At 43.0% G+C, this 24,760-nt stretch overlaps 2 protein-coding genes across 2 annotated transcripts in view; one reads left to right on the plus strand and one right to left on the minus strand.

Annotated features, from left to right (window-relative positions):
• The window catches only part of LOC126251327 (uncharacterized), a 49,624-nt gene extending 34,149 nt beyond the window's left edge, over positions 1 to 15,475 (plus strand). The window contains exon 3 of the mRNA XM_049951667.1: positions 13,233 to 15,475. Coding sequence (XP_049807624.1) covers positions 13,233 to 13,749 — 517 coding nt within the window. The 3' untranslated portion in view covers positions 13,750 to 15,475. The remainder of the gene's footprint in view (positions 1 to 13,232) is intronic.
• The window catches only part of LOC126251326 (DENN domain-containing protein 5B), a 524,570-nt gene that overhangs the window by 217,827 nt on the left and 281,983 nt on the right, over positions 1 to 24,760 (minus strand). The window lies entirely within an intron of this gene.

Genomic DNA, 24,760 nt, shown 5'->3' on the forward strand with positions numbered 1-24,760 from the left:
AAGGTTGGGAATTTGTACGGGCGCTGATAACCGCGCAGTTGAGCGCCCCACAAACCAACCATCATCATCATATTTCCAGAAGACTATGGAGCCCTGATGTGAACCAAAGTCGCTGGTATGGATAAGAGTGTGCCGATAGAACGATAATGGTCGCGTAAATAGTGGTGGAGAAGCTGAAATGTTGCGTAACACAGTCTAGCGTGAGGCAAACAGATTGCTATTTCTTCAGATTTCAGCGTTTGCTGGATGAAAATCGTGTATGTGAGAAGACGAATGTAGAGAGGGTGCTACACCTCTCCAAACTTACTTCTGCCGAAGCTGTCTTCCAAGGATTATATAAGGGACTCTCAAAGGGAGAACGTGCCTTATAGTCTAACGAACCTGATCCAAATATAAATGTAAATTGGAAATACAAGTAATTACAAGTTTCTGTAGAGATCGCACGTTTGCGTACCGTCATCTGTGTCATGCTTGATTTCTATCGTCTGGCATTCGCAAGTCGTAGGAAGTAACTCAGATGCAAATCGCACCAACGCTTTAGAAGAGGTGCTGTCGGTTCTTATATTATATTCCAATCGCAAGGAATTTTTTTGTAATGCTTATGACCTTAAATTAGTTGTTATACCATTTATATCAGATCTGATTGCATAGTAGTTCCAGGTGCATAAACACCTATTTGCATGTATGTATCACATAGTTTTGGCTCCAAGGCCATTCTCAAGCTATCAGCAATCACTTAACCTGAATATAAAGACATTTGCCAAGTATTTTAAAACGAAGTAATAGCAAGCATATACACATAGTATGAGTGATGTTTTGTTACATTACAACTCGTTAGAATGAAACTTCCTTGCAGATTAAAACCGTATGCCGGATTGAGGCTTGAACCCCGGACCTTTATCTTTCACGGGCAAGTGCTCTACGAACGTTCTCGGTTAGCTCAGTCGATAGAGAACTTGACCGCGAAAGATAAATGTCTCGGGTTCGAGACAAGGCCCGGCACACAGTTTTAATCTGCCAGGAGATTTCATATCAGTGGACACTGATGAGTGAAAAATTCATTCTGGAAATCGTTATAATGTTTAAATAAAGCGTGTACACAGTAAGGACAAATTTTGTACGTTTTTCTGTGAATGTGTTTTACTTTAAAACATTGTGATGAGTTCTCATGAAACATATTCGTTGATTTCTCCATATCTACACGTGTTGTTCTATACGTACTAGATGAACACAGTATAAGTTTTCTAATCACAGCTGCGGATGACTTATGTACAACGAGAGGTTTTTGTCGGACAAAATAACAAATTAATTAAATTCCTGTAGTTGTTTAGGAACAAATGAATTATATACATGGTAACTACGGTTCGTGTTATGGGAAGGTTAATTTTCTGTACAGAGAAAAATTGTGTTTTGGGGTGCTGAAATGCATAATTTCATTTACCGATAGAAGACTTATTTTATGTAATCCTGATTTTACTATGTCTTTACTTAGTCTCGTCAGCAGTTCTCCTTGTTCTGAACAACAGCCGAATTACGGCTAATAACTGGAAATCGCAAAAGATATGGGTAGTATAGAGTAAGAGGACTGTCCTGTGCGTCCTGAAACACAATCTTCACAAATATACGACAGTGAGAACGTGTTAAAATATTAGCTTATATCAATTTATTGAACTATAGCCCGAGTTTTATATGCTAGTGTTCTGTGACGGAAGAAAGAAAATAGGATGGTTTTTGCTAGCTGCTAAAGACGTGAAACATCATTATAAGTCAGAGCAAAATAAGTTGAGGCTTCATTATACCCTAGCTTTACTCGCTCGGGTGTCGGTCGCAGACTGTGCGCTGAGGAAACAGAAAGACGATCACCGCAGTTCCCATTACCCTTGTGTAAATTGTGACACTTTACGCTCCAGTTCCTTCCATGCTGCCATCAAGGTCAATGCGAATAAAACAGTACGTAAAATTTTGTATTGGGGGGGGGGGGGGGGGGAGGGGCGCTCACAGCCTCCAGATGCTTAATAAACGTAAACGTAGTCCGTAGTAGGCTGTAATGTTTATTTAATCGTGCGACTAGCCAAAATTTCGACTTAAGCGTCACTGTCAAGCAAGCACATTTATAATATCTCTATTTCATATTTTCAAATCACTTTTCATTACAAGTAAAATGTGACCATATTCCGTCATTTTACGAAAAGATCCACACTACAGTGACACCTTTTAACATCGTATTCTGTACTTTGTTCTATGTACAATAACATGGTAACTGAGCTATCCTAGTAGTGCTCCGCAAGAGCTTTCCGCATTGACACCCGAATCAATGTTCCAGTTAAAATCGTATCCACGCAACACCGATTTATAACTTTACACTTAACTAATTCGTAGCAGTGAACGCGCATGCACCCGTGCTGGTACGTCACACAACAAAGTTCGAGCGACGAGATAACTACTGAAGAATCTATTTTGAACAAATTACTATGCCAATAATCAGAAATATATATTGTGTAAAAACCACAACGCGGCTTCAAAATGTATCTCCACATACCGAAACGAAACATGGAAGAGCAAGGCACATGGAAACGGCTCAAACTCAGTACGTAACCATACATTTGTCATTCCATATGTTGAGTTGGTTTGATGTAGCTTTCCAGATACTCTATCCTGTATAATCTTCATCATCCCGAATAACTACCACACCTACATGCATTTGAAACTGCTTACTGTGTTTGTATCTTGGTCTTCCTCTACAATTTTCACCCATCGTACTTCCCCCGATACCTTCTTTTAATCAAGTGATGCCAAAAATTCTTCTCTCCTCAGTTCTATTCAGTACATCATTAGTCACGCGATCTACCTATGTAACCTTCAGCATTCATCTGTAGCACCTCATTTCAAAAGCTTCTGTTCTCTTTTTGTCTGAAATGTCTATCGTCTTCGCTTATAGAACGTATTACTGTAGTGGGAACGAAAACTTATGTTCTAATAATTACACAATGAACAGGGTACAAAATCTTTCTTGGGCACACAGTGCGCCTGACGCTTTAGCCTTGGTTAAGACAGAGATTTCAGTTATTACAGCTTTCACAGGTTAATACAACGTTTGAAATTATCCGATTTTTAACTTCCATTAACGCTGCTACCTGAAGGTGAAAAATGTTTTCCATGTAATGCCCTTGGGACACCACGGTAGTCGGAAAATACTGCTGCTGCATGGTCTCATACAGTGATGCTTTCTATTTATGTATTTTATTATGTTTTTGTATGAGCTATTTGCCGAAACCGAACAGTGCGGCAGTATAAAATTTTAGTGAGCAAAACAAAAAGGGGTTACCAAAAGAAGTATATATTTTTCAAGGTTTAAACCGTTTTGTACACATCTCGCTGGTATTATAGATGACGAACGTGAAGGTAGCTGAGTCGGAAGCCGGTTGAGCGTCATCGAGAGCGCCTATTACGCGGACAACCCGCACAGCTAAGATGTATTGCAGTGTCACGAACCTTTCTAGGCGCATCCCGTTGAGTATATAGCCACTTTTTCAACTCTATACAACAGACGGGACGTATTTCCTCGTAAGACTCCATGTTAACATGGCTTCTCCGAAAGGTTGTCAGCACCGCAAATTGTTAAATAGCAATTAAGTCAAACCTGTCTGAAAGTGCAAAACTATACCGTAAAAATTGAGAAATTATCATATCCTCAGCAGCACACACGGTTTGCTGCTTAACTAACAAACCTGGCAGTTAAAGATCAGAATACTGGGCTTTTGGTAAGTGGCCACGACAAAACTAAAATAAAGCGTTAAGAATTCTGCGTCGCTCTTCCGGTCAAGATTCACGATTCCTTGAAATGCAACCTTTTGATACAGTAATGCAGCCTATTTTGGACAGCGAATCGGTTGATTCCGAGAAAGTATCACTGAATCGACTGTCGATGCCCTCGCTCATTTTTGTACAACAGCCATCAATAGAATCTTCAACTTTAACCTGCCTAAAGTGTTAAAAAAGGGCGCAACGTAATAAGACACTAAACTATTTAGGATACGTTTCAGATGCTTTACTCAATTCTCAGGTGCACCGCTCCCAGGAACATCTGCAAATCCTGTACTACTACTTCCTAGTGTAACTTTCCTGGAGAGCACTGCATTTAAGCTTAGCACATTCACTATTTTCTACAAGTCTATAAACAATGATCGTACCTTTGCTATGGTTTTCTTTCTTATTATTCTGCTTCTATTACTTATTTAATTGGTGAGTTACTAAAAATTGCAGATTAAATTTTTCATGAGTTGTTTGCTCCTCGCCACTGTTTGACTTACGATGTGGCCGTAGATTTTGCTGACCGAGTTACAATGTAATAACGTGGCCCCACAGTTCCAGCGACGTGACGGGAAAGACGCTACTGGAACATAACACACAGTGTCAGCTCGGAAACAATATCCGTCTCAGTACACAGTTCAAGGTTCACTGTAGGATGAAGTATCTAGCCGGAACAGCACATTTTTTTATTTGTCCGTATAGCAACTTTACACACAACCAATGTAATTATATCGACAATACCGACATTTCATCTTTTTCTGTGAATTTATGCGAAAACAACATCACGCTACTGACAGTACTTTTGAAATTATTAATTTGTCGGTTTTCTGTTCACTTTTCGTCAAGTCTGTCGTTCCCTGCACATCCGTGAGAAAACGCCGCCAGCAAAACGGCGTTAACTAATCAGTCTTTGTCCTGTATTTAGCACGCTGTAGCAGACTTTCTCTGTCTTCTGCGTTTCGCTTTACTATACTCATAGGCAAGTGGACTGGGAAGTCACTTATGCTAGGTTTACGCTCCCAGTCATTTAAGGCCCACCAGCGCAATTACAAGTGTCACTTGGATGTGGAATAAATAAATGTGAATCGCTGGGAAGAATCTATATTTTAGCAGTAAGATGCGTTAAAGGTTCCAAACAGTTTGACAATAAGTGACTGCTTCGGCCGTAGATCATTTGATTCCAGTCTTGGGGAAGTGGATGTAGCTATAAAATTTGTGTTGTAAAATACGTCACCTCCGGGTCAGTGACTAATAAACGTATGGTGTTTCATCCTCACTCTGTAGATAGGCTTAGCTTTCAAGATATCGAAATAGATACCGGGAGTAATTGAAATACGTTCAAATTACCATTACTAAATCGAAAAGAAATATGCGACAGCAATGATAGCAGCCATGTGAAGAATTACGCCCTTCGTCTTTCTGTGACTGAATAGGAACGAGACGCACGAAGGCAGGCGCATGTATTGGAAATCGCGGCACTTGGAATAACAAAAAGATTCGGACTGAGGCTGTTTTCAGCTGCACGTGGCGCCTTCGCGTGACAGACATTTGAATTTCATATTCGCCGCTGCAAGGCTTTGTCGTATATGATTTGCGCGCTGCGGGTTTGTACCATTCAGAAGGAATAACAGTGCAGACCATGGCGTGCAGTACGCTTGTACAAACAAAAGAGAAAGTTGTCTTGCTTACATGAGTCTGGAGAGGGGTGATGGGGAGTGGGGGTGGCAATTTATATTGATCAAATAGCTTTGAGATGTCACAACAAAGGGTTCTGGGTACACTTGCTACAATGGTCGGATCATAGTAACAAAGTGATTGACAGCTAGATGTTTACAAGAAGAGCTTCCACAGCAACAACCGACCACAGAAAGAGCTTGGTCGCGCCTTCTGTTTGCCGTTGTCATATCTCTCTGCAGGTTACAGTTACAGCCACTAACCTTAACTGTTGTGCTTTGTTTTCGTTACGTGCTTTATTTTTTTGTACTGATTTTTTAATACGCAAAAAAGTCTGCAGCGAACAGTGAACTAAGCACAGAATTGAAAACGCTACTACGTCCCTTAAGGGTAAAAATCAGTACTGGAAGTTAACGCAAAAAGGAAATGAATACTGAATTACTCATGTTTAGCTGCCGCTGCCATACTGGGCATGCGGATAACTGTGAACAGACAAAATCGCCCCTTTCCGTACATGTCAATCGTTTCCTTATTCTGGTCCAGGTATAGTCACTATACTTAAATTTTCCACTATTTTTATCTCACTAACTGGAGTAGAACTGTCTTCAGTGATGAATACTGCTTCGAACTGAGCCCAGTGAGCAGCTACGACGTGCCTGTGGGACGCTCCAGACAGCGGTGGGATACCAGATTGGTGATCTAGGATGCCATTTTTTTTTCATAGCATAAATGTAAATGTCGTGTGACTAGGGCCTCCCGTCGCGTAGACCGCTCGCTGGGTGCAAGTCTTTTGATTTGACCCCACTTCGGCGACTTGCGCGTCGATGGGGGATGCAATGATGATGATTAGGGCAACACAACACCCAGTCCCTGAGCGGAGAAATTCTCCGACCCAGCCGGGATCGAACCCGGGCTCTTGTCGTTGTTGTGGTCTTCAGTCCTAAGACTGGTTTGATGCAGCTCTCCATGCTACCCTATCCTGTGCAAGTTTCTTCATCTCCCAGTACCTACTGCAACCTACATCCTTCTGAATCTGCTTAGTGTATTCATCTCTTGGTCTCCCTCTACGATTTTTACCCTCCACGCTGCCCTCCAATGCTAAATTTGTGATCCCTTGATGCCTCAGAACATGTCCTACCAACCGATCCCTTCTTTTCGCCTAGTTGTGCCACAAACTCCTCTTCTCCCCAATTCTATTCAATACCTCCTCATTAGTTATGTGATCTACCCATCTAATCTTCAGCATTCTTCTGTAGCACCACATTTCGAAAGCTTCTATTCTCTTCTTGTCCAAACTATTTATCGCCCATGTTTCACTTCCATACATGACTACACTCCATACAAATACTTTCAGAAACGACTTCCTGACACTTAAATCTATACTCGATGTTAACAAATTTCTCTTCTTCAGAAACGCTTTCCTTGCCATTGCCAGTCTACATTTTATATCTTCTCTACTTCGACCATCATCAGTTATTTTGCTCCCCAAACAGCAAAACTCATTTACTACTTTAAGTGTCTCATTTCCTAATCTAATTCCATCAGCATCACGCGACTTAATTCGACTACATTCCATGATTCTCGTTTTGCTTTTGTTGATGTTCATCTTATATTCTCCTTTCAAGACAATGTCCATTCCGTTCAACTGCTCTTCCAAGTCCTTTGCTGTCTCTGACAGAATTACAATGTCATCGGCGAACCGCAAAGTTTTTATTTCTTCTCCATGGATTTTAATACCTACTCCGAATTTTTCTTTTGTTTACTTTACTTTACTCCCGGGCTCTTAGGACTGACATTATGTCGCGCGATCGATGGTTCGCAGGATATCATGCGAGAAAAGGGGAAGTTGAGTTTTGCCCTGCTGATTTCTGGACATAAGCTTTTCTGTCTCAAGGAAATTTATTATTTTCGTTTATAGAATATGTTCAAGAATTATGGGGGGAGGGGGAGGGAGAAGCATCCGACTACACTAGGTCCGGAGTACTCTTTCGGTGCAGCTATCTCTCCGTGTTAGTCAACCCCGTGCTTGTCTCTTCATCTCTGAATACCCACAGCAACCCACAACCATTTAAACCTGTTTACTGTAGTCAAGCCTGGGTCTCCCCCTGCCGGTTTTTTCACATCAGACTGCCATTTCCTCAATGGTTCAGGATATGCCCTATCAACTGATTCCTTCTATCAGCCCAGTTGTGTTGTACATTTCTTTTTTCCTCAATGCGACTCAGTGTCACTTCATGAGTTATTCAGCTGACGTCATATATACATCCTGAAATAAAAATTAACGAATCAGTCGTTGCTATCAAGACTGTCAGTGAGGTCCCATATACATACAGTATTTTTTATTTTAAGGTATGTTGTTCGCAGTCGCAGTTTTGCTTGTAAAACTTTGGTACACCTGCCCAGTGTCGTGTATGGCCACCGCGAGCATGCAGAAGTGCCGCAAAACGACGTGGCATGGATTCCACCAATGTCTGAAATAGTGCTGGAGGGAACTGACACCGTGAATCACGCTTGCAGTCCATAAATCATTACGAGTACGACGGGGTGGAGATGTCTTCTGAACAGCACGCACAGCAGTCATCCCAGATATGCTCAATAATGTTCATGTCTGGGGAGTCTGGGGGCCAGCGGAAGTTTTTAAATTCAGGAGAGTGTTCCTGGAACCACTCTGTAGAAATTCTGGGCGTGTGGGGTGTCGCACTGTCCTGCTGGAATTGCCCAAATCCGTCGGAATGCAGAATGGACATGAATGGATGCAGTTGAATAGGCAGGATGCTTACGTGCGTGTCACCTCTCAGAGTCGTATCTATACTATCAGGAGTCCCGCATTCCTCTAACTGCACACGCCTCACACCATTAAGAGCCTCCACCAGTTTGAACAGTCCCCTGCTGACATGCAGGGTCCATGGATTCATGAGGTTGTCTCCATATCCGTACACGTCCACCCGCTCGATACAATTTGAAACGAGATTGGACCGACGAGGCAACATATTTCCGGCCATCAACAATCCCGTGATGGAGTTGACGGGCCCAGGCGAGGCGTAAACATTTGTGTCGTGCAGTCATCAAGGGCACACGAGTGGGCCTTCCGCTCCAAAAGCCCATATCGATATTTCGTTGAATAGTTTGCACGCTGACACTTGTTGATGGCTCAGCATTGAAATCTGCGGAAGGGTTGCACTTACGTCTAACGATCTTTTTCCGGCCGGCCGCAGCGATGTCTGTTGAAGACTTTTGGAACACGTATTATGTTCGAGTATAATGACTTTTCTGGAGACTAGAAATCTACTCTGTAGGCATCAGTATGGGTTTCGAAAAAGACGATCGTGTGAAACCCAGCTCGCGCTATTCGTTCACGAGACTCAGAGGGCCATAGACACGGGTCCCCAGGTAGATGCCGTGTTTCTTGACTTCCGCAAGGCGTTCGATCAACACCGACTCAAAGGAAGGCCTCGGCGCTTGTTCGTGACGTCACGTCAGCTAGGCACGGCCAACGCCAGGTCTGTTGCAGGCATACCCATAATGGTGGTGTCTCCCTCCCTGACACGGGAAAATGTGAAACTATTGGCGGTAGTTGACCAACACACATTGTTCTGAGAGATGTCTGCAATCAATTAATTGTGCAATTCATTACACTACTTAACAAATAGTGTATTCCTGAACTTAAATTTCCACCTGTTTTAAGGATTGACATACAAAAACAACTTCATGGTCCAGCAGCAACAGAATTCGTGCTGCTTTACCTTATTTGTAAATCCGAGGAAGTTACGTTGGTACTGGGTTGCTTTTACAAGAAACTGTGAACATATTGGTGCTCTTCATTTAGGTATCTTGGTTGACTATGGGGTGAGGAGCACTGAATGTTAATGAAATATCTTGCGATTGTACACGTTGGGGGAGGGGGTGGGGGACAGAAGAAGAGGCAAAAGAGAGATACTTGTTTCATCAAATAAAATTTTTTTATCTTATAAAGTTTCTCCTTTCAGTTGCAAGAGGAGTGTTGATCTTTTCTAATGTGCATGTTTAAAAAAGTTTAAGCTCAGCAGTATTTTCGATGTATGAAGCTATTTTGTCTCCTGTTTAGAATTCCTTTCGTTGAAAACGACTGTAATCTAATGACTAGCAACAGTTGGACATTTTCACATGTAAATTAGTTCACATTTCCAGTGACGAAAATAAATAAATAAATAAATAAATAAATAAATGAAACGATTTCATTGTACGGGGGTTGGGGTAAGTTTGGATAACAAAATGGATCAAGTAAATATAGTTACTTGAATGTAAAATTTCGGAAGCTTGCAATGGGGCAAAGCATCTTCTCATATTGATCTACGTTTGTTTCAACAGGATTCAGTAATACAGAACTATGGTCTTCATTTGTAGCTTTACGATAGTAAGAAAATCTTTCATCTAAATGAAACTGCAGAATCCAAAACAATACGAAACATTTTGTCCAAAAATAAGAGATTTATAGTGATAAGCACGCCCAGGCGTTTCTGCCTGCAACAGACCTGGCGTTGGCCGTGCCTAGCTGACGTGACGTCACCAACAAGCGCCGAGGCCTTCCTTTGAGTCGGTGTTGGTTCGATACAGTTCCCCACAGTCGTTTAATGAACAAAGTAAGAGCATATGGACTATCAGACCAATTGTGTGATTGGATTGAAGAGTTCCTAGATAACAGAATGCAACATGTCATTCTCAATGGAGAGAAGTCTTCCGTAGTAAGAGCGATTTCACGTGTGCCGCAGGGGAGTGTCGTATATATAAATGACATTGTGGATAACATCGGAAGTTCAGTGAGGCTTTTTGCGGATGATGCTGTGGTATATCGAGAGGTTGTAACAATGGAAAATTGTACTGAAATGCAGGAGGATCTGCAGCGAATTGACGCATGGTGCAGGGAAAGGCAATTGAATCTCAATGTAGACAAGTGTATTGTGCTGCGAATACATAGAAAGATCCCTTATCATTTAGCTAAAATATAGCAGGCCAGCAACTGGAAGCAGTTAATTCCATAAATTATCTGGGAGTACGCACTAGGAGTGATTTAAAATGGAATGGTCATATAAAGTTGATAGTCGGTAAGGCAGATGCCAGACTGAGATTCATTGGAAGAATCCTTAGGAAATGCAATCCGAAAACAAAGGAAATAGGTTACAGTACGCTTGTTCGCCCACTGCCTGAATACTGCTCGGCAGTGTGGGATCCGTACCAGATAGGGTTGATAGAAGAGAGAGAGAAGATCCAACGGAGAGCAGCGCGCTTCGTTAGAGGATCATTTAGTAATCGCGAAAGCGTTACGGAGATGATAGATAAACTCCAGTGGAAGACTCTGCAGGAGAGACGCTCAGTAGCTCGGTACGGGCTTTTGTTGAAGTTTCGAGAACATACCTTCACCGAGGAGTCAAGCAGTATATTGCTACCTCCTACGTACATCTCGCGAAGAGACCATGAGGATAAAATCAGAGAGATTAGAGCCCACACAAAGGCATACCGACAGTCCTTTCCACGAACAATACGAGACTGGAATAGAACGGAGAACCGATAGAAGTACTCAAGGTACCCTCCGCCACACACCGTCAGGTGGCTTGCGGAGTATGGATGTAGATGAGATTTGATGTTTTACCGAATTCCTGATATTCACAGTATACTCGTGATATGGTTGTAGGGGAAAATCCCTCACTTCATCGCTACCTCGGAGATGGTGTGTCCCATCGCTCGTGCGCCGACTATAAAACCAGTTCGAACTCATTGAAATCTTGAAAACCTGCCATTGCAGCAGCAGTAAACGATCCAACCACTGCGCCAGACACTTGCTGTCATACACAGGGTGTTACAAAAAGGTACGGCCAAACTTTCAGGAAACATTCCTCACACACAAAGAAAGAAAATATGTTACGTGGACATGTGTCCGGAAAAGCTTACTTTCCATGTTAGAGCTCATTTTATTACTTCTCTTCAAATCACATTAATCATGGAATGGAAACACACAGCAACAGAACGTACCAGTGTGACTTCAAACACTTTGTTACAGGAAATGTTCAAAATGTCCTCCGTTAGCGAGGATACATGCATCCACCCTCCGTCGCATGGAATCCCTGATGCGCTGATGCAGCCCTGGAGAATGGCATATTGTATCACAGCCGTCCACAATACGAGCACGAAGAGTCTCTACATTTGGTACCGGGGTTGCGTAGACAAGAGCTTTCAAATGCCCCCATAAATGAAAGTCAAGAGGGTTGAGGTCAGGAGAGCGTGGAGGCCATGGAATTGGTCCGCCTCTACCAATCCATCGGTCACCGAATCTGTTGTTGAGAAGCGTACGAACACTTCGACTGAAATGTGCAGGAGCTCCATCGTGCATGAACCACATGTTGTGTCGTACTTGTAAAGGCACATGTTCTAGCAGCACAGGTAGAGTATCCCGTATGAAATCATGATAACGTGCTCCATTGAGCGTAGGTGGAAGAACATGGGGCCCAATCAAGACATCACAGACAATTACTGCCCACACGTTCACAGAAAATCTGTGTTGATGACGTGATTGCACAATTGCGTGCGGATTCTCGTCAGCCCACACATGTTGATTGTGAAAATTTACAATTTGATCACGTTGGAATTAAGCCTCATCCGTAAAGAGAACATTTGCACTGAAATGAGGATTGACACATTGTTGGATGAATCATTCGCAGAAGTGTACCCGTGGAGGCCAATCAACTGCTGATAGTGCCTGCACACGCTGTACATGGCACGGAAACAACTGGTTCTCCCGTAGCACTCTCCATACAGTGACGTGGTCAACGTTACCTCGTACAGCAGCAACTTCTCTGACGCTGACATTAGGGTTATCGTCAACTGCACGAAGAATTGCCTCGTCCATTACAGGTGTCCTCGTCGTTCTAGGTCTTCCCCAGTTGCGAGTCATAGGCTGGAATGTTCCGTGCTCCCTAAGACGCCGACCAATTGCTTCGAACGTCTTCCTGTCGGGACACCTTCATTCTGGAAATCTGTCACGATACAAACGTACCGCGCCACGGCTATTGCCCCGTGCTAATCCATACATCAAATGGGCATCTGCCAACGCCGCATTTATAAACATTGCACTGACTGCAAAACCACGATCGTGATGAACACTAACCTGTTGAGCCGGCCGGAATGGCCGTGCGGTTCTAGGCGCTACAGTCTGGAGCCGAGCGCCCGCTCCGGTCGCAGGTTCGAATCCTGCCTCGGGCATGGATGTGTGTGGTGTCCTTATGTTAGTTAGGTTTAATTAGTTCTAAGTTCTAGGCGACTGATGACCTCAGAAGTTGAGTCGCATAGTGCTCAGAGCCATTTGAACAATTTGAACTAACCTGTTGATGCTACGTACTGATGTGCTTGATGCTAGTACGGTAGAGCAATGAGTCGCATGTCAACAAAAGCACCGAAGTCAACATTACCTTCCTTCAATTGGGCCAACTGGCGGTGAATCGAGGAAGTACAGTACATACTGACGAAACTAAAATGAGCTCTAACATGGAAATTAAGAGTTTCCGGACACATGTCCACATAACATCTTTTCTTTATTTGTGTGTGAGGAATGTTTCCTGAACGTTTGGCTGTACCTTTTTGTAACACCCTGTATAGGCGTTGCCGACCGCAGCGCCGTATTCTGCCTGTTTACATATCTTTGTATAAGCATGCCTATACCAGTTTCTTTGGCGCTTCGGTGTAGTGTACTGACAGACGCATGTTTTGTGCCGACACAGGGCGATGTCGCACGAGCACAGCAACGAGGAAGAGGAGGAGGACAACGAGGACGGCGACCCGGGCGGCGAGCTGGTGGAGGCGGAGACGGCGCCGACGCTCAAGGCGGAGGAGCCGGCCCCGTCTCCCGGCCAGCTGCACGCCCCCGCTTACGGCGCGGGCCGGCGCGCCGAGTTCACCGGCGCCCAAGAGTTCGTCAGCGTCGTCATGGCCAACGGGCGCGCCGGCAGCCACTCCTACGACGATGACGACGAACCGGACCGCGACGAAGACGACGACGAGAGCCCGCGGGCGCGCCGACGCCCCCGCAAGCGGCTCAGGGCGCGCAGCCCCTGCCCCGCGCCCTCTGCCGCCTCTGGCCCGGAGGCCATGGACGACACCGAGATGTTCTTCCTGAGCATGGCCAAGACCGTCAAGAAGCTGCCGCGCGTCGAGCGCGTGCGCATCCGCATGGACCTCTGCCGCATGGTCTCCGAGGCCGAGCTGCGCAACCTCACCAACGGCTACCGCCGCAAGTGACCGTGTATAAACTTCAGTGATATAAACTTGTGCTTTCCTCGTTTTAATCATTCCTTCCATCAGCTGTTGGTGTGAAGCCAGAGTATTTATGAAGTTTTCACGCCATGATATTCCTCACAACCGTACATTGCATTTTTTGTATACTCAACTCCTTGTAATTCTCAACAATTCTGTAAATATTTAACTTGTGTTTTCTTCATTCTAGGCAACAATAACTTTTTCTTCCGCGAACAGTCGTCTCTTTCTAGCGCGCGCGCGTGCGTGTGTGTGTGTGTGTGTGTGTGTGTGTGTGTGTGTGTGTGTGTGTGTGTGTTTTGAAACGTCACTTGTTTTGTCCAATTCTATCTTGGTCTCCTATCTCTAATGTGGTACTCACTTCCAAACCCTCCTAAGCCAACAAGCCTCTTACAGTTATCTTTCAATTACGCGAGTGCATCATCTGTGGGTTCATCCACAGCTATCACTGCTGATTGACAGCTCCGTATTTCCAGCTATGCTTAAAAAAAAAAATCAACTGCAGTCCGGTGGCAGTTGTGTGTTCACATTTGACTAGCTCGAACTGGTTCCACAGCATGCTGTTTCATCTGTTGAATTATAGCGATGATGACTAATGGCAGCCCATCAACCAGTCAATTTCTTTTCACCATCATCATGATCATTATCAGAGTTTTACGATCATCTATGGCAGGATCTAAAGAATTTGAAAAAACAGCTATCATTTCATTGATTTTTAAAAAAATTACAATGCTGCTAAGCAGAAAACATTAATACAAAAGTAGCAAATCATGAGAAAGTAACTAGTTTCAACATAGCTGCTTACACATTTCTAGTAATATTTTTATTTATTCTCGTCCTTGTATATTAAATACTCATTCTCCTCTTCACCCCCCCCCCTTTCCCGGTTAAAATACAAGTACTGACATGCCTGATTTCCGTCCATTCCATCAAGTGTTCATTATCATCGTTTATATCATCTACACTTTTAACGCTTCCTCATATTGTTTCCATGACTTCCGGTAATATCTCATCGACGGGCTCCACACCTCGTTGCACTGCTACAGCAGCTGAGGTAAAAAAAAAGGCGATTAACTGTCTGAGAAATATATAATGTTACTATACTTTTCAGCAGCAGTATTAGCGATTTAACTACATTCCTATGACGAAAGTTCCCTGGTAATATTTTTTTATGAGGACCCTGGTAATATTTTTTTATGAGGAAAGAGACTCACACGCGGCAGAACACTAAACAAGTACGAATTTACAGATTTGCTTATTTTTTAAACATATTTTGTGAAAAAACTCACAGTGTAGCCCTCCCCACTAGCCCTTCTGCTAGTCGTGGCTCAAGTGGGAACGGGATCGATTATACATTACAGGAGGAGAGACGTGTGATCTGGAAGTCGGACTTAGCGATTAGTGGTCAGCTACTCGTGCTTACCGTTTGCACAGTCCGCAGGAGAAAGCCGACAAGACAGCTTTAAGTGCCTCACTGATAATACAGTGCTATTTGCACCTGACACGATGTCAGACGTGTGATGTAAAAAGGACTAGAGACTAGAGGACGATCTCACAAGGCCCTGAGCCTGATACTTATTACTCTATAGCAATATAGTTTTCTTTCTAAGATTATATGTATTAGCTTTTACTGTGGTACAAGGAATGTGAAATTTAAATGTTAAAAAGCTTTTTTTTAGGAAATAAAAGAAATTTTGTGCTTTTTGTTAAATGGTTTCGCAACTACACTTGTCCTTTGCACGATGCCATTCTTTGTATTTACTTCTTGAAATGTACCGCAATAGAACGTGCTGAGCATCACGATGTTCCTACTGTCCTTCCATTTCATCAATATCTTATTTCTGTACGCCGTTACGTTTTCGCCCTTCTTCGGCGTTATATTTTTGGTGAAAACTGGGGACTCCTTTCTGTTTTGCCGCATTGTGCAGACATGTCGCCGTTCTTACTCATTATTTGTCAATCAAATCTGGAGTAGTGAACCGGCTTTCCGAGCAAATCGTGAGCAAGCTGCAAAAACAGTTCGAGAAGATTTCCTCTTCAGATATGACAGCCATAATTTGTATCCTTACCACTACAAACAATGGAACACGTTATAACTGGCCGAGATCACTTTACCTTGAGTGATGAGAGTTGCCATCTAGTGGAGGAATCTGTAACTAATAGCGTAGCACCCGCCGGCGTGAAATACGTCGTTCCCATCAGCTATAAATCAGAGAATGCTTCCGACGGGCCGGCCGCTGTGGCCGAGCGGTTCTAGGCGCTTCAGTCTGGAACCACGCGGCTGCTACGGTCGCAGGTTCGAATCCTGCCTCGGGCATGGGTGTGTGTGATGTCCTTAGTTCTAACAAGGGGAGGCCGCCAATTGTGAAATCCAGATTCGATTCATACTGCGCATAATAAAAGCTCATGGCCAGAGGTGTAATGTGGCAAAGCACCAAGATGCACTTCTCAGCCGTTGTCGAGAAAATCGACAGTTAAAAGAAACCGTTTCGGTGAAATCTCTCTACGCTTAAAAGTTTTCCACAGCGTCGTGGCGCAGTGGTAAGCGCTGCGGTTCGTAATCCAAAGGTCGCCGGTTCGAATCTCGCTCCATGCAATTTTTTTTATTATTTGTTTTTTGTAATTCATATGTATACACACACACACACGCATATATATAAACTCCCGGCAATCAGTTGCAACAATTATGCATATAATAAGTTGTTGAAAGTCGTTTGTCGTGGAAAAATAATACTTGAAACAGAACACAATATCACAAATAATATTCAAGTGGATACAATTTATTGAAAAGTCCGGTATACACTCGCACATAATTAACAATTAGTGACCAGAAGTAGCTGGAGTATCGCACGAACCAGAGTGATAGTTATCATAGAAACATGGAAAGCAGAAAACAGCACGACATCGAGCACATCTGATAAACGATGCGTTTTTACAAGAACAATTGGTTTTTAAATTATCTGTTGGGAAACACACCTGATTGACATTCTGAAAAATTGTTCTATCGTTCGTCAGGTTTGATGCATACCACGCGTATCGTATCATATCGGCAAAAATCGGAGAAGACAATTGGTGGTTTACGATTGATTGGATTTTTATACAATCGTCTCTGGAGTTGATGTCACGGTTTCGCTCGATTAAAAATCCACAATTTTGAAGGCGCTTGATCAAATTTTTTACCTGCCGGTAAAAATACACATCACACGGTTGGACGAGAGGAGTGCACTTTGGAGGAATGACTTTTATAGTGCACTTTGGTAACTTCTTATCGTCCTGGAACATCTCATCGTATAACACCGGGTTCGTTTGCCTACCCCAAGAGTCGATCAGAAGGAGAAATTCTTTCTTTTGTACGTATGGTGGCAAGGCATTACGCAAGAAGTCCATGAACAAACCTGTTGTTAGTTTACCGGATTTGGAGGATGTAATAACAACGTTGGTATACTTCTTGGCGTACTCGTCAACTGTCTTCTATACTCCGGGTCCAAACATACCTGTGGACTCTTGGAGGCATACGAAAACAAGAGGCAAGATTCGTCCAGACATCGTGATTGAATAATGTGCCTTATACGAATGCGTCACCTTGTTCATGTCGTGTCGGGTTACCAGGACAGCCTGACTTCTTCGTTGATTGATGATGACGGTTCTGCTGCGATGCGATTACTGTTAGGAAGGAGGCTTTCAAAATAAACCAACGCATCTTTCAATTGTTGTTTCGCCACTTCACTGTGTATAGAATCTACTTCGATCACATCACTTTCATGCGAAGGGCCCGGATCGCTCTCCAATTGTACCGCCTCCATTTTTCCGTTTGTTTAACAGGTTGTACCAAAGCTCTCACGTACGCACTGATTTTCGACGATGTTATAAGTTGCGCTAGGGACCGCATCTACCTTCTTTCGAAGTTAGCAGGCAACTACGCTGTTATGCGGCGGCTCGTTTCGGCCCATTCAACATGTGTCCTTCAAGTGTAACGAGCGAGTGACGGAGTTTATATTTCATACCTGCCACAGCAAATTTGTATTCGTGGGGTCTCTATTCTAATTCGAACGTTTGACTTACACTATACGTGGTAAACATTATGAAGACAATTAATAACATTTGTGAAATACAACTTTGTTTGCGGAAAACATAATGATGTTCGAAGTCGTCAGTTTTTCCACGACAAACGTTTTTCAACAACTTATTATATGCATAATTGTTGCAACACACACACATGGCGCGAGATTCGAACCGGCGACCTTCGGATTACGAACCCAAGCGCTTACCGCTGCGCCACGAAGCAGCAGAAAACTATTAACTGGCGATTTTCTCGACAACGGCTGAGAAGTGCATCTTGGTGCTTTGCCACATTACACCTCTGGCCATGAGCTTTTATTATGCGCAGTATGAATCGAATCTGAATTTCACAATTGGCGGCCTCCCCTTAGAAGTCTAGGGGACTGATGGCCTCAGACGTTAAGTCCCATAGTGCTTAGAGCCATTTTGAGCTTCTGACGGATAGACGTAACTCACTGACAGCAGGCGACGGACGAATATGTCACGATACGAGACTGCAGTGTCTGTTATTCGGAAGTACGATGCAATGCATGCATGAAATTTGGTGTTCACGACACACTCTTGACACTGTAGATCTCGGAATATTTAATTCCCTGAAGATTTCCGCTCCAACTCCCATTTCGCATTCGAAGTCTGTTAATTCCTGCAGTGCGGCCATGATCACGTCGCACATTGTCACATGAATCACCCGAGTACAAATGACATCTCCACTAATGCACTGTCCTTTTATACCTTGTGTACGTGACATTATTGCCGTCTGTATATGAGCATATTGCAGTCCCGAGACTTATCACTTCAGTATATTACAGTAAGTAATATATATATAAAATTATTTGGGATGGAAAACTGCCGAACAAGAAAATCAAGAAAAGTGGTAACTCAAAAATTAGTAAATAATTACCTGATAACTCCTCGCATTCGACAAGAACACAACTACATGGACATATTACTGTTGTATAGACAATAATTGAATTTACTGGCAAATTTACTTACTTGAAATTTAAAGATAGCTTATACTATTTCAATGTAAGTTTTATAGAATCCTTTACGTCGATTTTTCTAAAGTGTTGCATTTTTGAGTTGTCACTGTTCTTGCCCGGGTGCGATTTATGGATACAGTGATGGAAAAAAAAAAAACCGATAGGGCCGCCACATGTTGTTTTCGGGGGATGATTCATTTTATGAATGAGTGAAGAAAGTCACCTGGAGGCATAAACCATCAAATGTTTGAAATATGTGATAGGGATGCGTTAAAGGCTTGCAGGTGGGTGCGAATCCCTAAGATCATGTGATAATGTGCAATACAAACACCAAAGCCGGAAAATCCTGATGTAGTAATCAACGAGAATCTATTCTTTACGATGTCGACACTTTCATTTCAGTGACGTTGACGGAGTAATTGATGATAACAACTGGAGGCGGTAAATGAGTAGGACGAAGGTACGCAGAAATAGCTCCGAAACTACAATACCCCAAAGAAGGGTGGGGATGGATTTTCAAGGCTAGTAAATATCAACTACATAGGTTTTTTTGTGTTATTTCTCTCTCTTGATCTGTTCATCACAACATGAATGAAGTCCTGAAAGGCTTCTTTAACAAATCTGAGCTGTAGCCATAAATTAACCGACGACCAGCGATGAAATGAAAACAGAAAAACGGCAAATTTATGAATGGTTCAGAGACATTTACATGTCTACTTTCCTTTTGTACATGAACACCATGTTTCTAATATCGCGAACCGAACTGCTTCAAATCTACTGCATAAAATTCCGCCGACTGCGATTTTATTTAGCTACCCTCTAACACTGTCAATTATTGTTTCACAAAATGTTTAGACAAGTCAGTTTTTGAAAAGTTGGAAGTGATAAGTCATTGGGGGGGGGGGGGTGGACTAGATAGGAGTTTTAGGGCTTAGGGCAGATGACAAAAATGTTCTCAATTTTAAAGCGATTCCACAGAGCGTGTATCAATGACCGTTTCATGCGTCTGCCATAGACACAGATCAGGCATCTTACAGCTTGTAGCGCTTCTGCTATTTTGGAACTGGTATTTATTTAACTATCTGTTCCTACACTCCTGTTCCGGAGCGCTCAAAGAATTATTCATTTCCGACTAAGGTAAAACGTCCAACAACTGGGGCCTAATTCTAATCCTCGAATATGTGCAACACATATTTAAATAACACTGCCTATTTCTGGCGCTGATATATATCTGACTGTGTACTGAAGAAAGTTCTTCCCTAGGTGAAAGCTAAAGTTCTGAGTCAAAGAGTTTCCACCACTTCTCAGAATAAGTAGGCCTACTCCCGCTAAGTTCGCATAATATTCAAAATGTTCAAATGTGCGTGAAATCTTATGGGACTTAACTGCTAAGATCATCAGTCCCTAAGTTTACACACTACTTAACTTAAATTATCCTTAGGACAAACACTCACCCATGCCCGAGGGAGAACTCGAACCTCCGCCGGGACCAGCCGCACAGTCCATGACTGCAGCGCCCAGACCGCTCGGCTAATCACGCGCCGCGCACAATATTACTCACATTTCATAAAAGTTTGCACTGTATATGAAACATCCAATCAATCATCACATTTCAACATTCTCACTCAAGTAACTTCCCTCTGCCAATGACAAGCCCTAGATACTGTTACAACATAACTAAGGGTTTTGCTTAAAGCATTTCCTCAATAGCAGCAATGGTTCCACAGTGAAATTTTCACTTTGTAGCGACGTGTGTAGTGATACCAAACTTCCTGGCAGATTAAAACAGTGTGCCGAACCGACAAGTTCTGTGCAATTTGGAAGGTAGGCGATTAGGAACTGGCGGAAGTAAGGCTGTGCGGAAGGGGCGTGAGTAGAGCTGTTGATAAAATGTCGATGTAGATACTTCTTTCAGATGTATCGATAAAAACCGGCGATAATTTTTCCCGATACATCGATACTGAAATGGCAATATCGAGTGCCGAAAATTTAATTTTACATTTTTTCGCAATTTTCGGTAAATACGTATTTGAAACTTTTCTTTTTAAATTGTAGTTTAACATAATTTTACTTTCACAGAGCTTTCATCACGACCAGTCTTCCTCTTTGACTGTGTGGAGCAGGTATAGATGGCACAAAGTAGCCGGCCGTTGTGGCCCAGCGGTTCTAGGCGCTACAGTCTGGAACCGCGCGACCGCTACGGTCGCACGTTCGAATCCTGCCTCGGGCATGGATGTGTGTGATGTCCTTAGGTTAGTTAGGTTTAAGTAGTTCTAAGTCTAGGGGACTGATGACCTCGGAAGTTAAGTCCCGTAGTGCTCAGAGCCATTTTTTTTGGCACAAAGTAGTAGCCCGATTATGCACTCGGGGGCGGCGGTGTGAATAGAATAACAAGATCCCCGATGTGATGAAACAGTACACCAGTTGCGTTAAAAAAACAATTTTTAACGCAACTAATTTGCTACTTCTTCACATCGGCATTCTTCAAAAACACTTGCTGAAAATGACGATCAAAAATCTAAATGACAGGATTGGCCTTTGCAGTCGGCGGAGACGTATGAGGGGAAATGCTGTTGTAATCGGCGCTCGCCACTACCAACAGGTACTCAACGTTAAACTTCAGGACGCAATTTTGACACTACAACTACTAGGTCGCTGGTGTTCGCAGAAATTGAAAAAACAGGGAAGTCGACATGATGCATTCCGGACAAATCCGAAATGAGACGAAACCGAACGACGGACTCATCGGATACCTTTTATTATCCCACTTACATGTAGTTACCATTGCTGACAAAGTGCATATCTCCAAGCGAGAACGTGCAACGTTTACCTTTCAATTCTTGCTTAAGGGGAATAGGCAGGTTGCTAGCGTGTACAGAATTGGTAGTAATAAATCAATACTTGAACACACGAGTCTAAAACTAGCAGTATATTTACAATATTTTTATAGGCCGGTATGTCGCCATAATTTACGTCGATATATTGATATTCTTTTCGAAATATTCGTCAAATATCGATGTCGGATTCCAGATATTTTTCAAAATATCAACAGTCTTGGCTGAGACAAGCTGCTCGTGCCGCTCGAGTCGTATTTGGGCCTGCCTCTCTCTCTCTCTCTCTCTCTCTCTCTCTGCTTGGCGACATGCAGTACTGTGCAACGTTTGTGAAACGATGTGCGAAGAAAAAGTTTTTGGCCGGAAAAAGTGTTCCTGTCCGCCCGCATCCAGATTTAGCACCATATGACTTCTAGCTCTCCCCAAAAATTAAAACCGTGCTTAAATGAAAACATTTTATGCCATTCCTGAGACTGAGAGAGCCACAACAGAGCAGATGAGCGCCCTTCTAAAAGAAGCCTACCAGAAAGGCTTCCAGTCACGCATTCAACGATAGGATAACTGCATTGCTAGACAAGGACACTACTTTGAAGGAGATTAAATGAAATTCCATGTAAGCTTATTACTTTGTTTCTAATCAAATTATCCTCTGCACTTTTTGATCACACCTCGTACATGCCATCTCACTTGCTTCTTACAGAAAGACAAGACAAACTTTACACACAAATTTACACAAGTAGGCAGATGCGGATGCAAAGTTTTGTTCGGATGGGCGGGGAGGAGATAGTAACAATACGTTTGTGTCTCTCCCCCCCCCACCGCCTGCTATCTAAATTGCCGTCACCCTTCTGATAATGTGCCACAAATACTACGCCTCTAATGCTAAAATATATTAAATGCTTTAAAACAATTGTCTACATGAGTGCTTACCACATCTCTTTGGCATAACTTCTAAGAAATCAAAATGCACAAAAATGTTTCATTCGCCCAAACATCTGAGATTTACACATACAAAAATTTCGTTAAGAACTGTAATAGCAACCAGCTCTTACTTCTTTGCCACATCGAAATTTATACAATATAAAATCGAAGTCTGCAGACAATGATTATATGAGCGTTTAAATGGTCGGTAGACCTAATATTCTGGACACTGTACAATAGTATTTGATTTAAATCACGTCTCGGATATGACAGCTACTGCTTTCTTGTCCAAAGTTCGGGTCGCACTACACCCTTATTTGCGGCCGCAGATACTATATTGCATTGAAGAAATCTAAATTCTACCTTTGCTGCTAGCCGTTATGAGACCTGTTAATAATTGTCCCATTGGTTGCATCTTAAGAGTTCCAAGGCAGTTTTGTCTCCGTGTCTTCGATTAGGTGGAGAACAAACCAGATAATGTGTGTTATTAATAAGCAGCAGTGAGTGGTTGCACGCTGAGGAGGATAAGGGTTATTGGAGATTGGGGAAGGTGATAATGGATAAAATATTCTTGACTGATTTCTGAGAAATCTGTCGCCAAATGGCAGTTATAAGGATTGAGGGGCATGAAAGGGAAGGAGTGGTTGGGAAGGGAATGAGACAGGGTAGCCTCTCCCCGATGTTATTTAATCTGAATATTGAGCAAGCAGTGAAGGAAACAAAAGAAAAATTCGGTGTAGGTATTAAAATCCATGGAGAAGAAATAAAAACTTTGAGGTTCGCCGATGACATTGTAATTCTGTCAGAGACAGCAAAAGACTTGGAAGAGCAGTTGAACGGAAGAATGGACAGTGTCTTGAAGGGAGGATATAAGATGAACATAAACAAAAGCAAAACGAGGATAATGGAATGTAGTCGAATTAAGTCGGGTGATGCTGAGGGAATTAGATTAGGAAATGAGACACTTAAAGTAGTAAAGGAGTTTTGCTATCTGGGGAGCAAAATAACTGATGATGGTCGAAGTAGAGAGGATATAAAATGTAGACTGGCAATGGCAAGGAAAGCGTTTCTGAAGAAGAGAAATTTGTTAACATCGAGTATTGATTTAAGTGTTAGGAAGTCGTTTCTGAAAGTATTTGTATGGAGTGTAGCCATGTATGGAAGCGAAACATGGACGGTAAATAGTTTAGACAAGAAGAGAATAGAAGCTTTCGAAATGTGGTGCTACAGAAGAATGCTGAAGATTAGATGGGTAGATCACATAACTAATGAGGAGGTATTGAGTAGAATTGGGGAGAAGAGAAGTTTGTGGCACAACCTGACTAGAAGAAGGGATCGATTGGTAGGACATGTTCTGAGGCATCAGGGGATCACCAATTTAGTACTGGAGGGCAGCGTGGAGGGTAAAAATCGTAGAGGGAGACCAAGAGATGAATACACCAAGCAGATTCTGAAGGATGTAGGTTGCAGTAGGTACTGGGAGATGAAGGAGCTTGCACAGGATAGAGTGGCATGGAGAGCTGCATCAAACCAGTCTCAGGACTGAAGACCACAACAACAACAACAAACTCGTCTATGAGTTTGCCTTTCTGAAGAATCTTTGGTGCCACTTTAAGTACGTGGCACTGCGTTTCGTCGCTAAAAGGACGCGGCCCCTTTTGCCAGCAGGCACTGCAAAAGTGCACACGTGTGCCGATTACGTTTTCTTCCACTCTCCCCACCTTCACCACTCTGCGTCCGCCCCATAAAGGGCACACTGGTTGAACAGAGCGGAATTCCAAGAAGTGCTTGCGAAACATGTGGGACGCTCCAGAAATACCGCCTTTATGACACTGCATGGCCCCTCCGCTACGAACGACGTTCCCGAGATTGCCTGCGTTCTCTTCCCTTACAAGGGAAGCATACTCTAAAGGTTCCCGAATTTGCTCACCTCTTGCACGAATGTAATACCTACACAGATGTAGCAAATACTGTTCTAGCATCTCAGGCGTTTTCCAGAAATCGACGTTCAAAGTCCAACGAGGCTGTGGAATATCCTACGAGGGCGCCAGACTAGAGTTTATCGCTACGTCGTTCGAGAGTATCGTCAAATATACGAGTATGTCTTGTTCAATATTTCACCAAACATCTGTAACCCTACAACGAATCTTAGGAAGGCAACCATAACAACAATGACGACGGAAAACATAGTCGAATATTCGT

Source organism: Schistocerca nitens, chromosome 4, assembly GCF_023898315.1.
Source record: "Schistocerca nitens isolate TAMUIC-IGC-003100 chromosome 4, iqSchNite1.1, whole genome shotgun sequence".
In the NCBI taxonomy this organism is placed as follows: Eukaryota; Metazoa; Arthropoda; class Insecta; order Orthoptera; family Acrididae; genus Schistocerca; species Schistocerca nitens.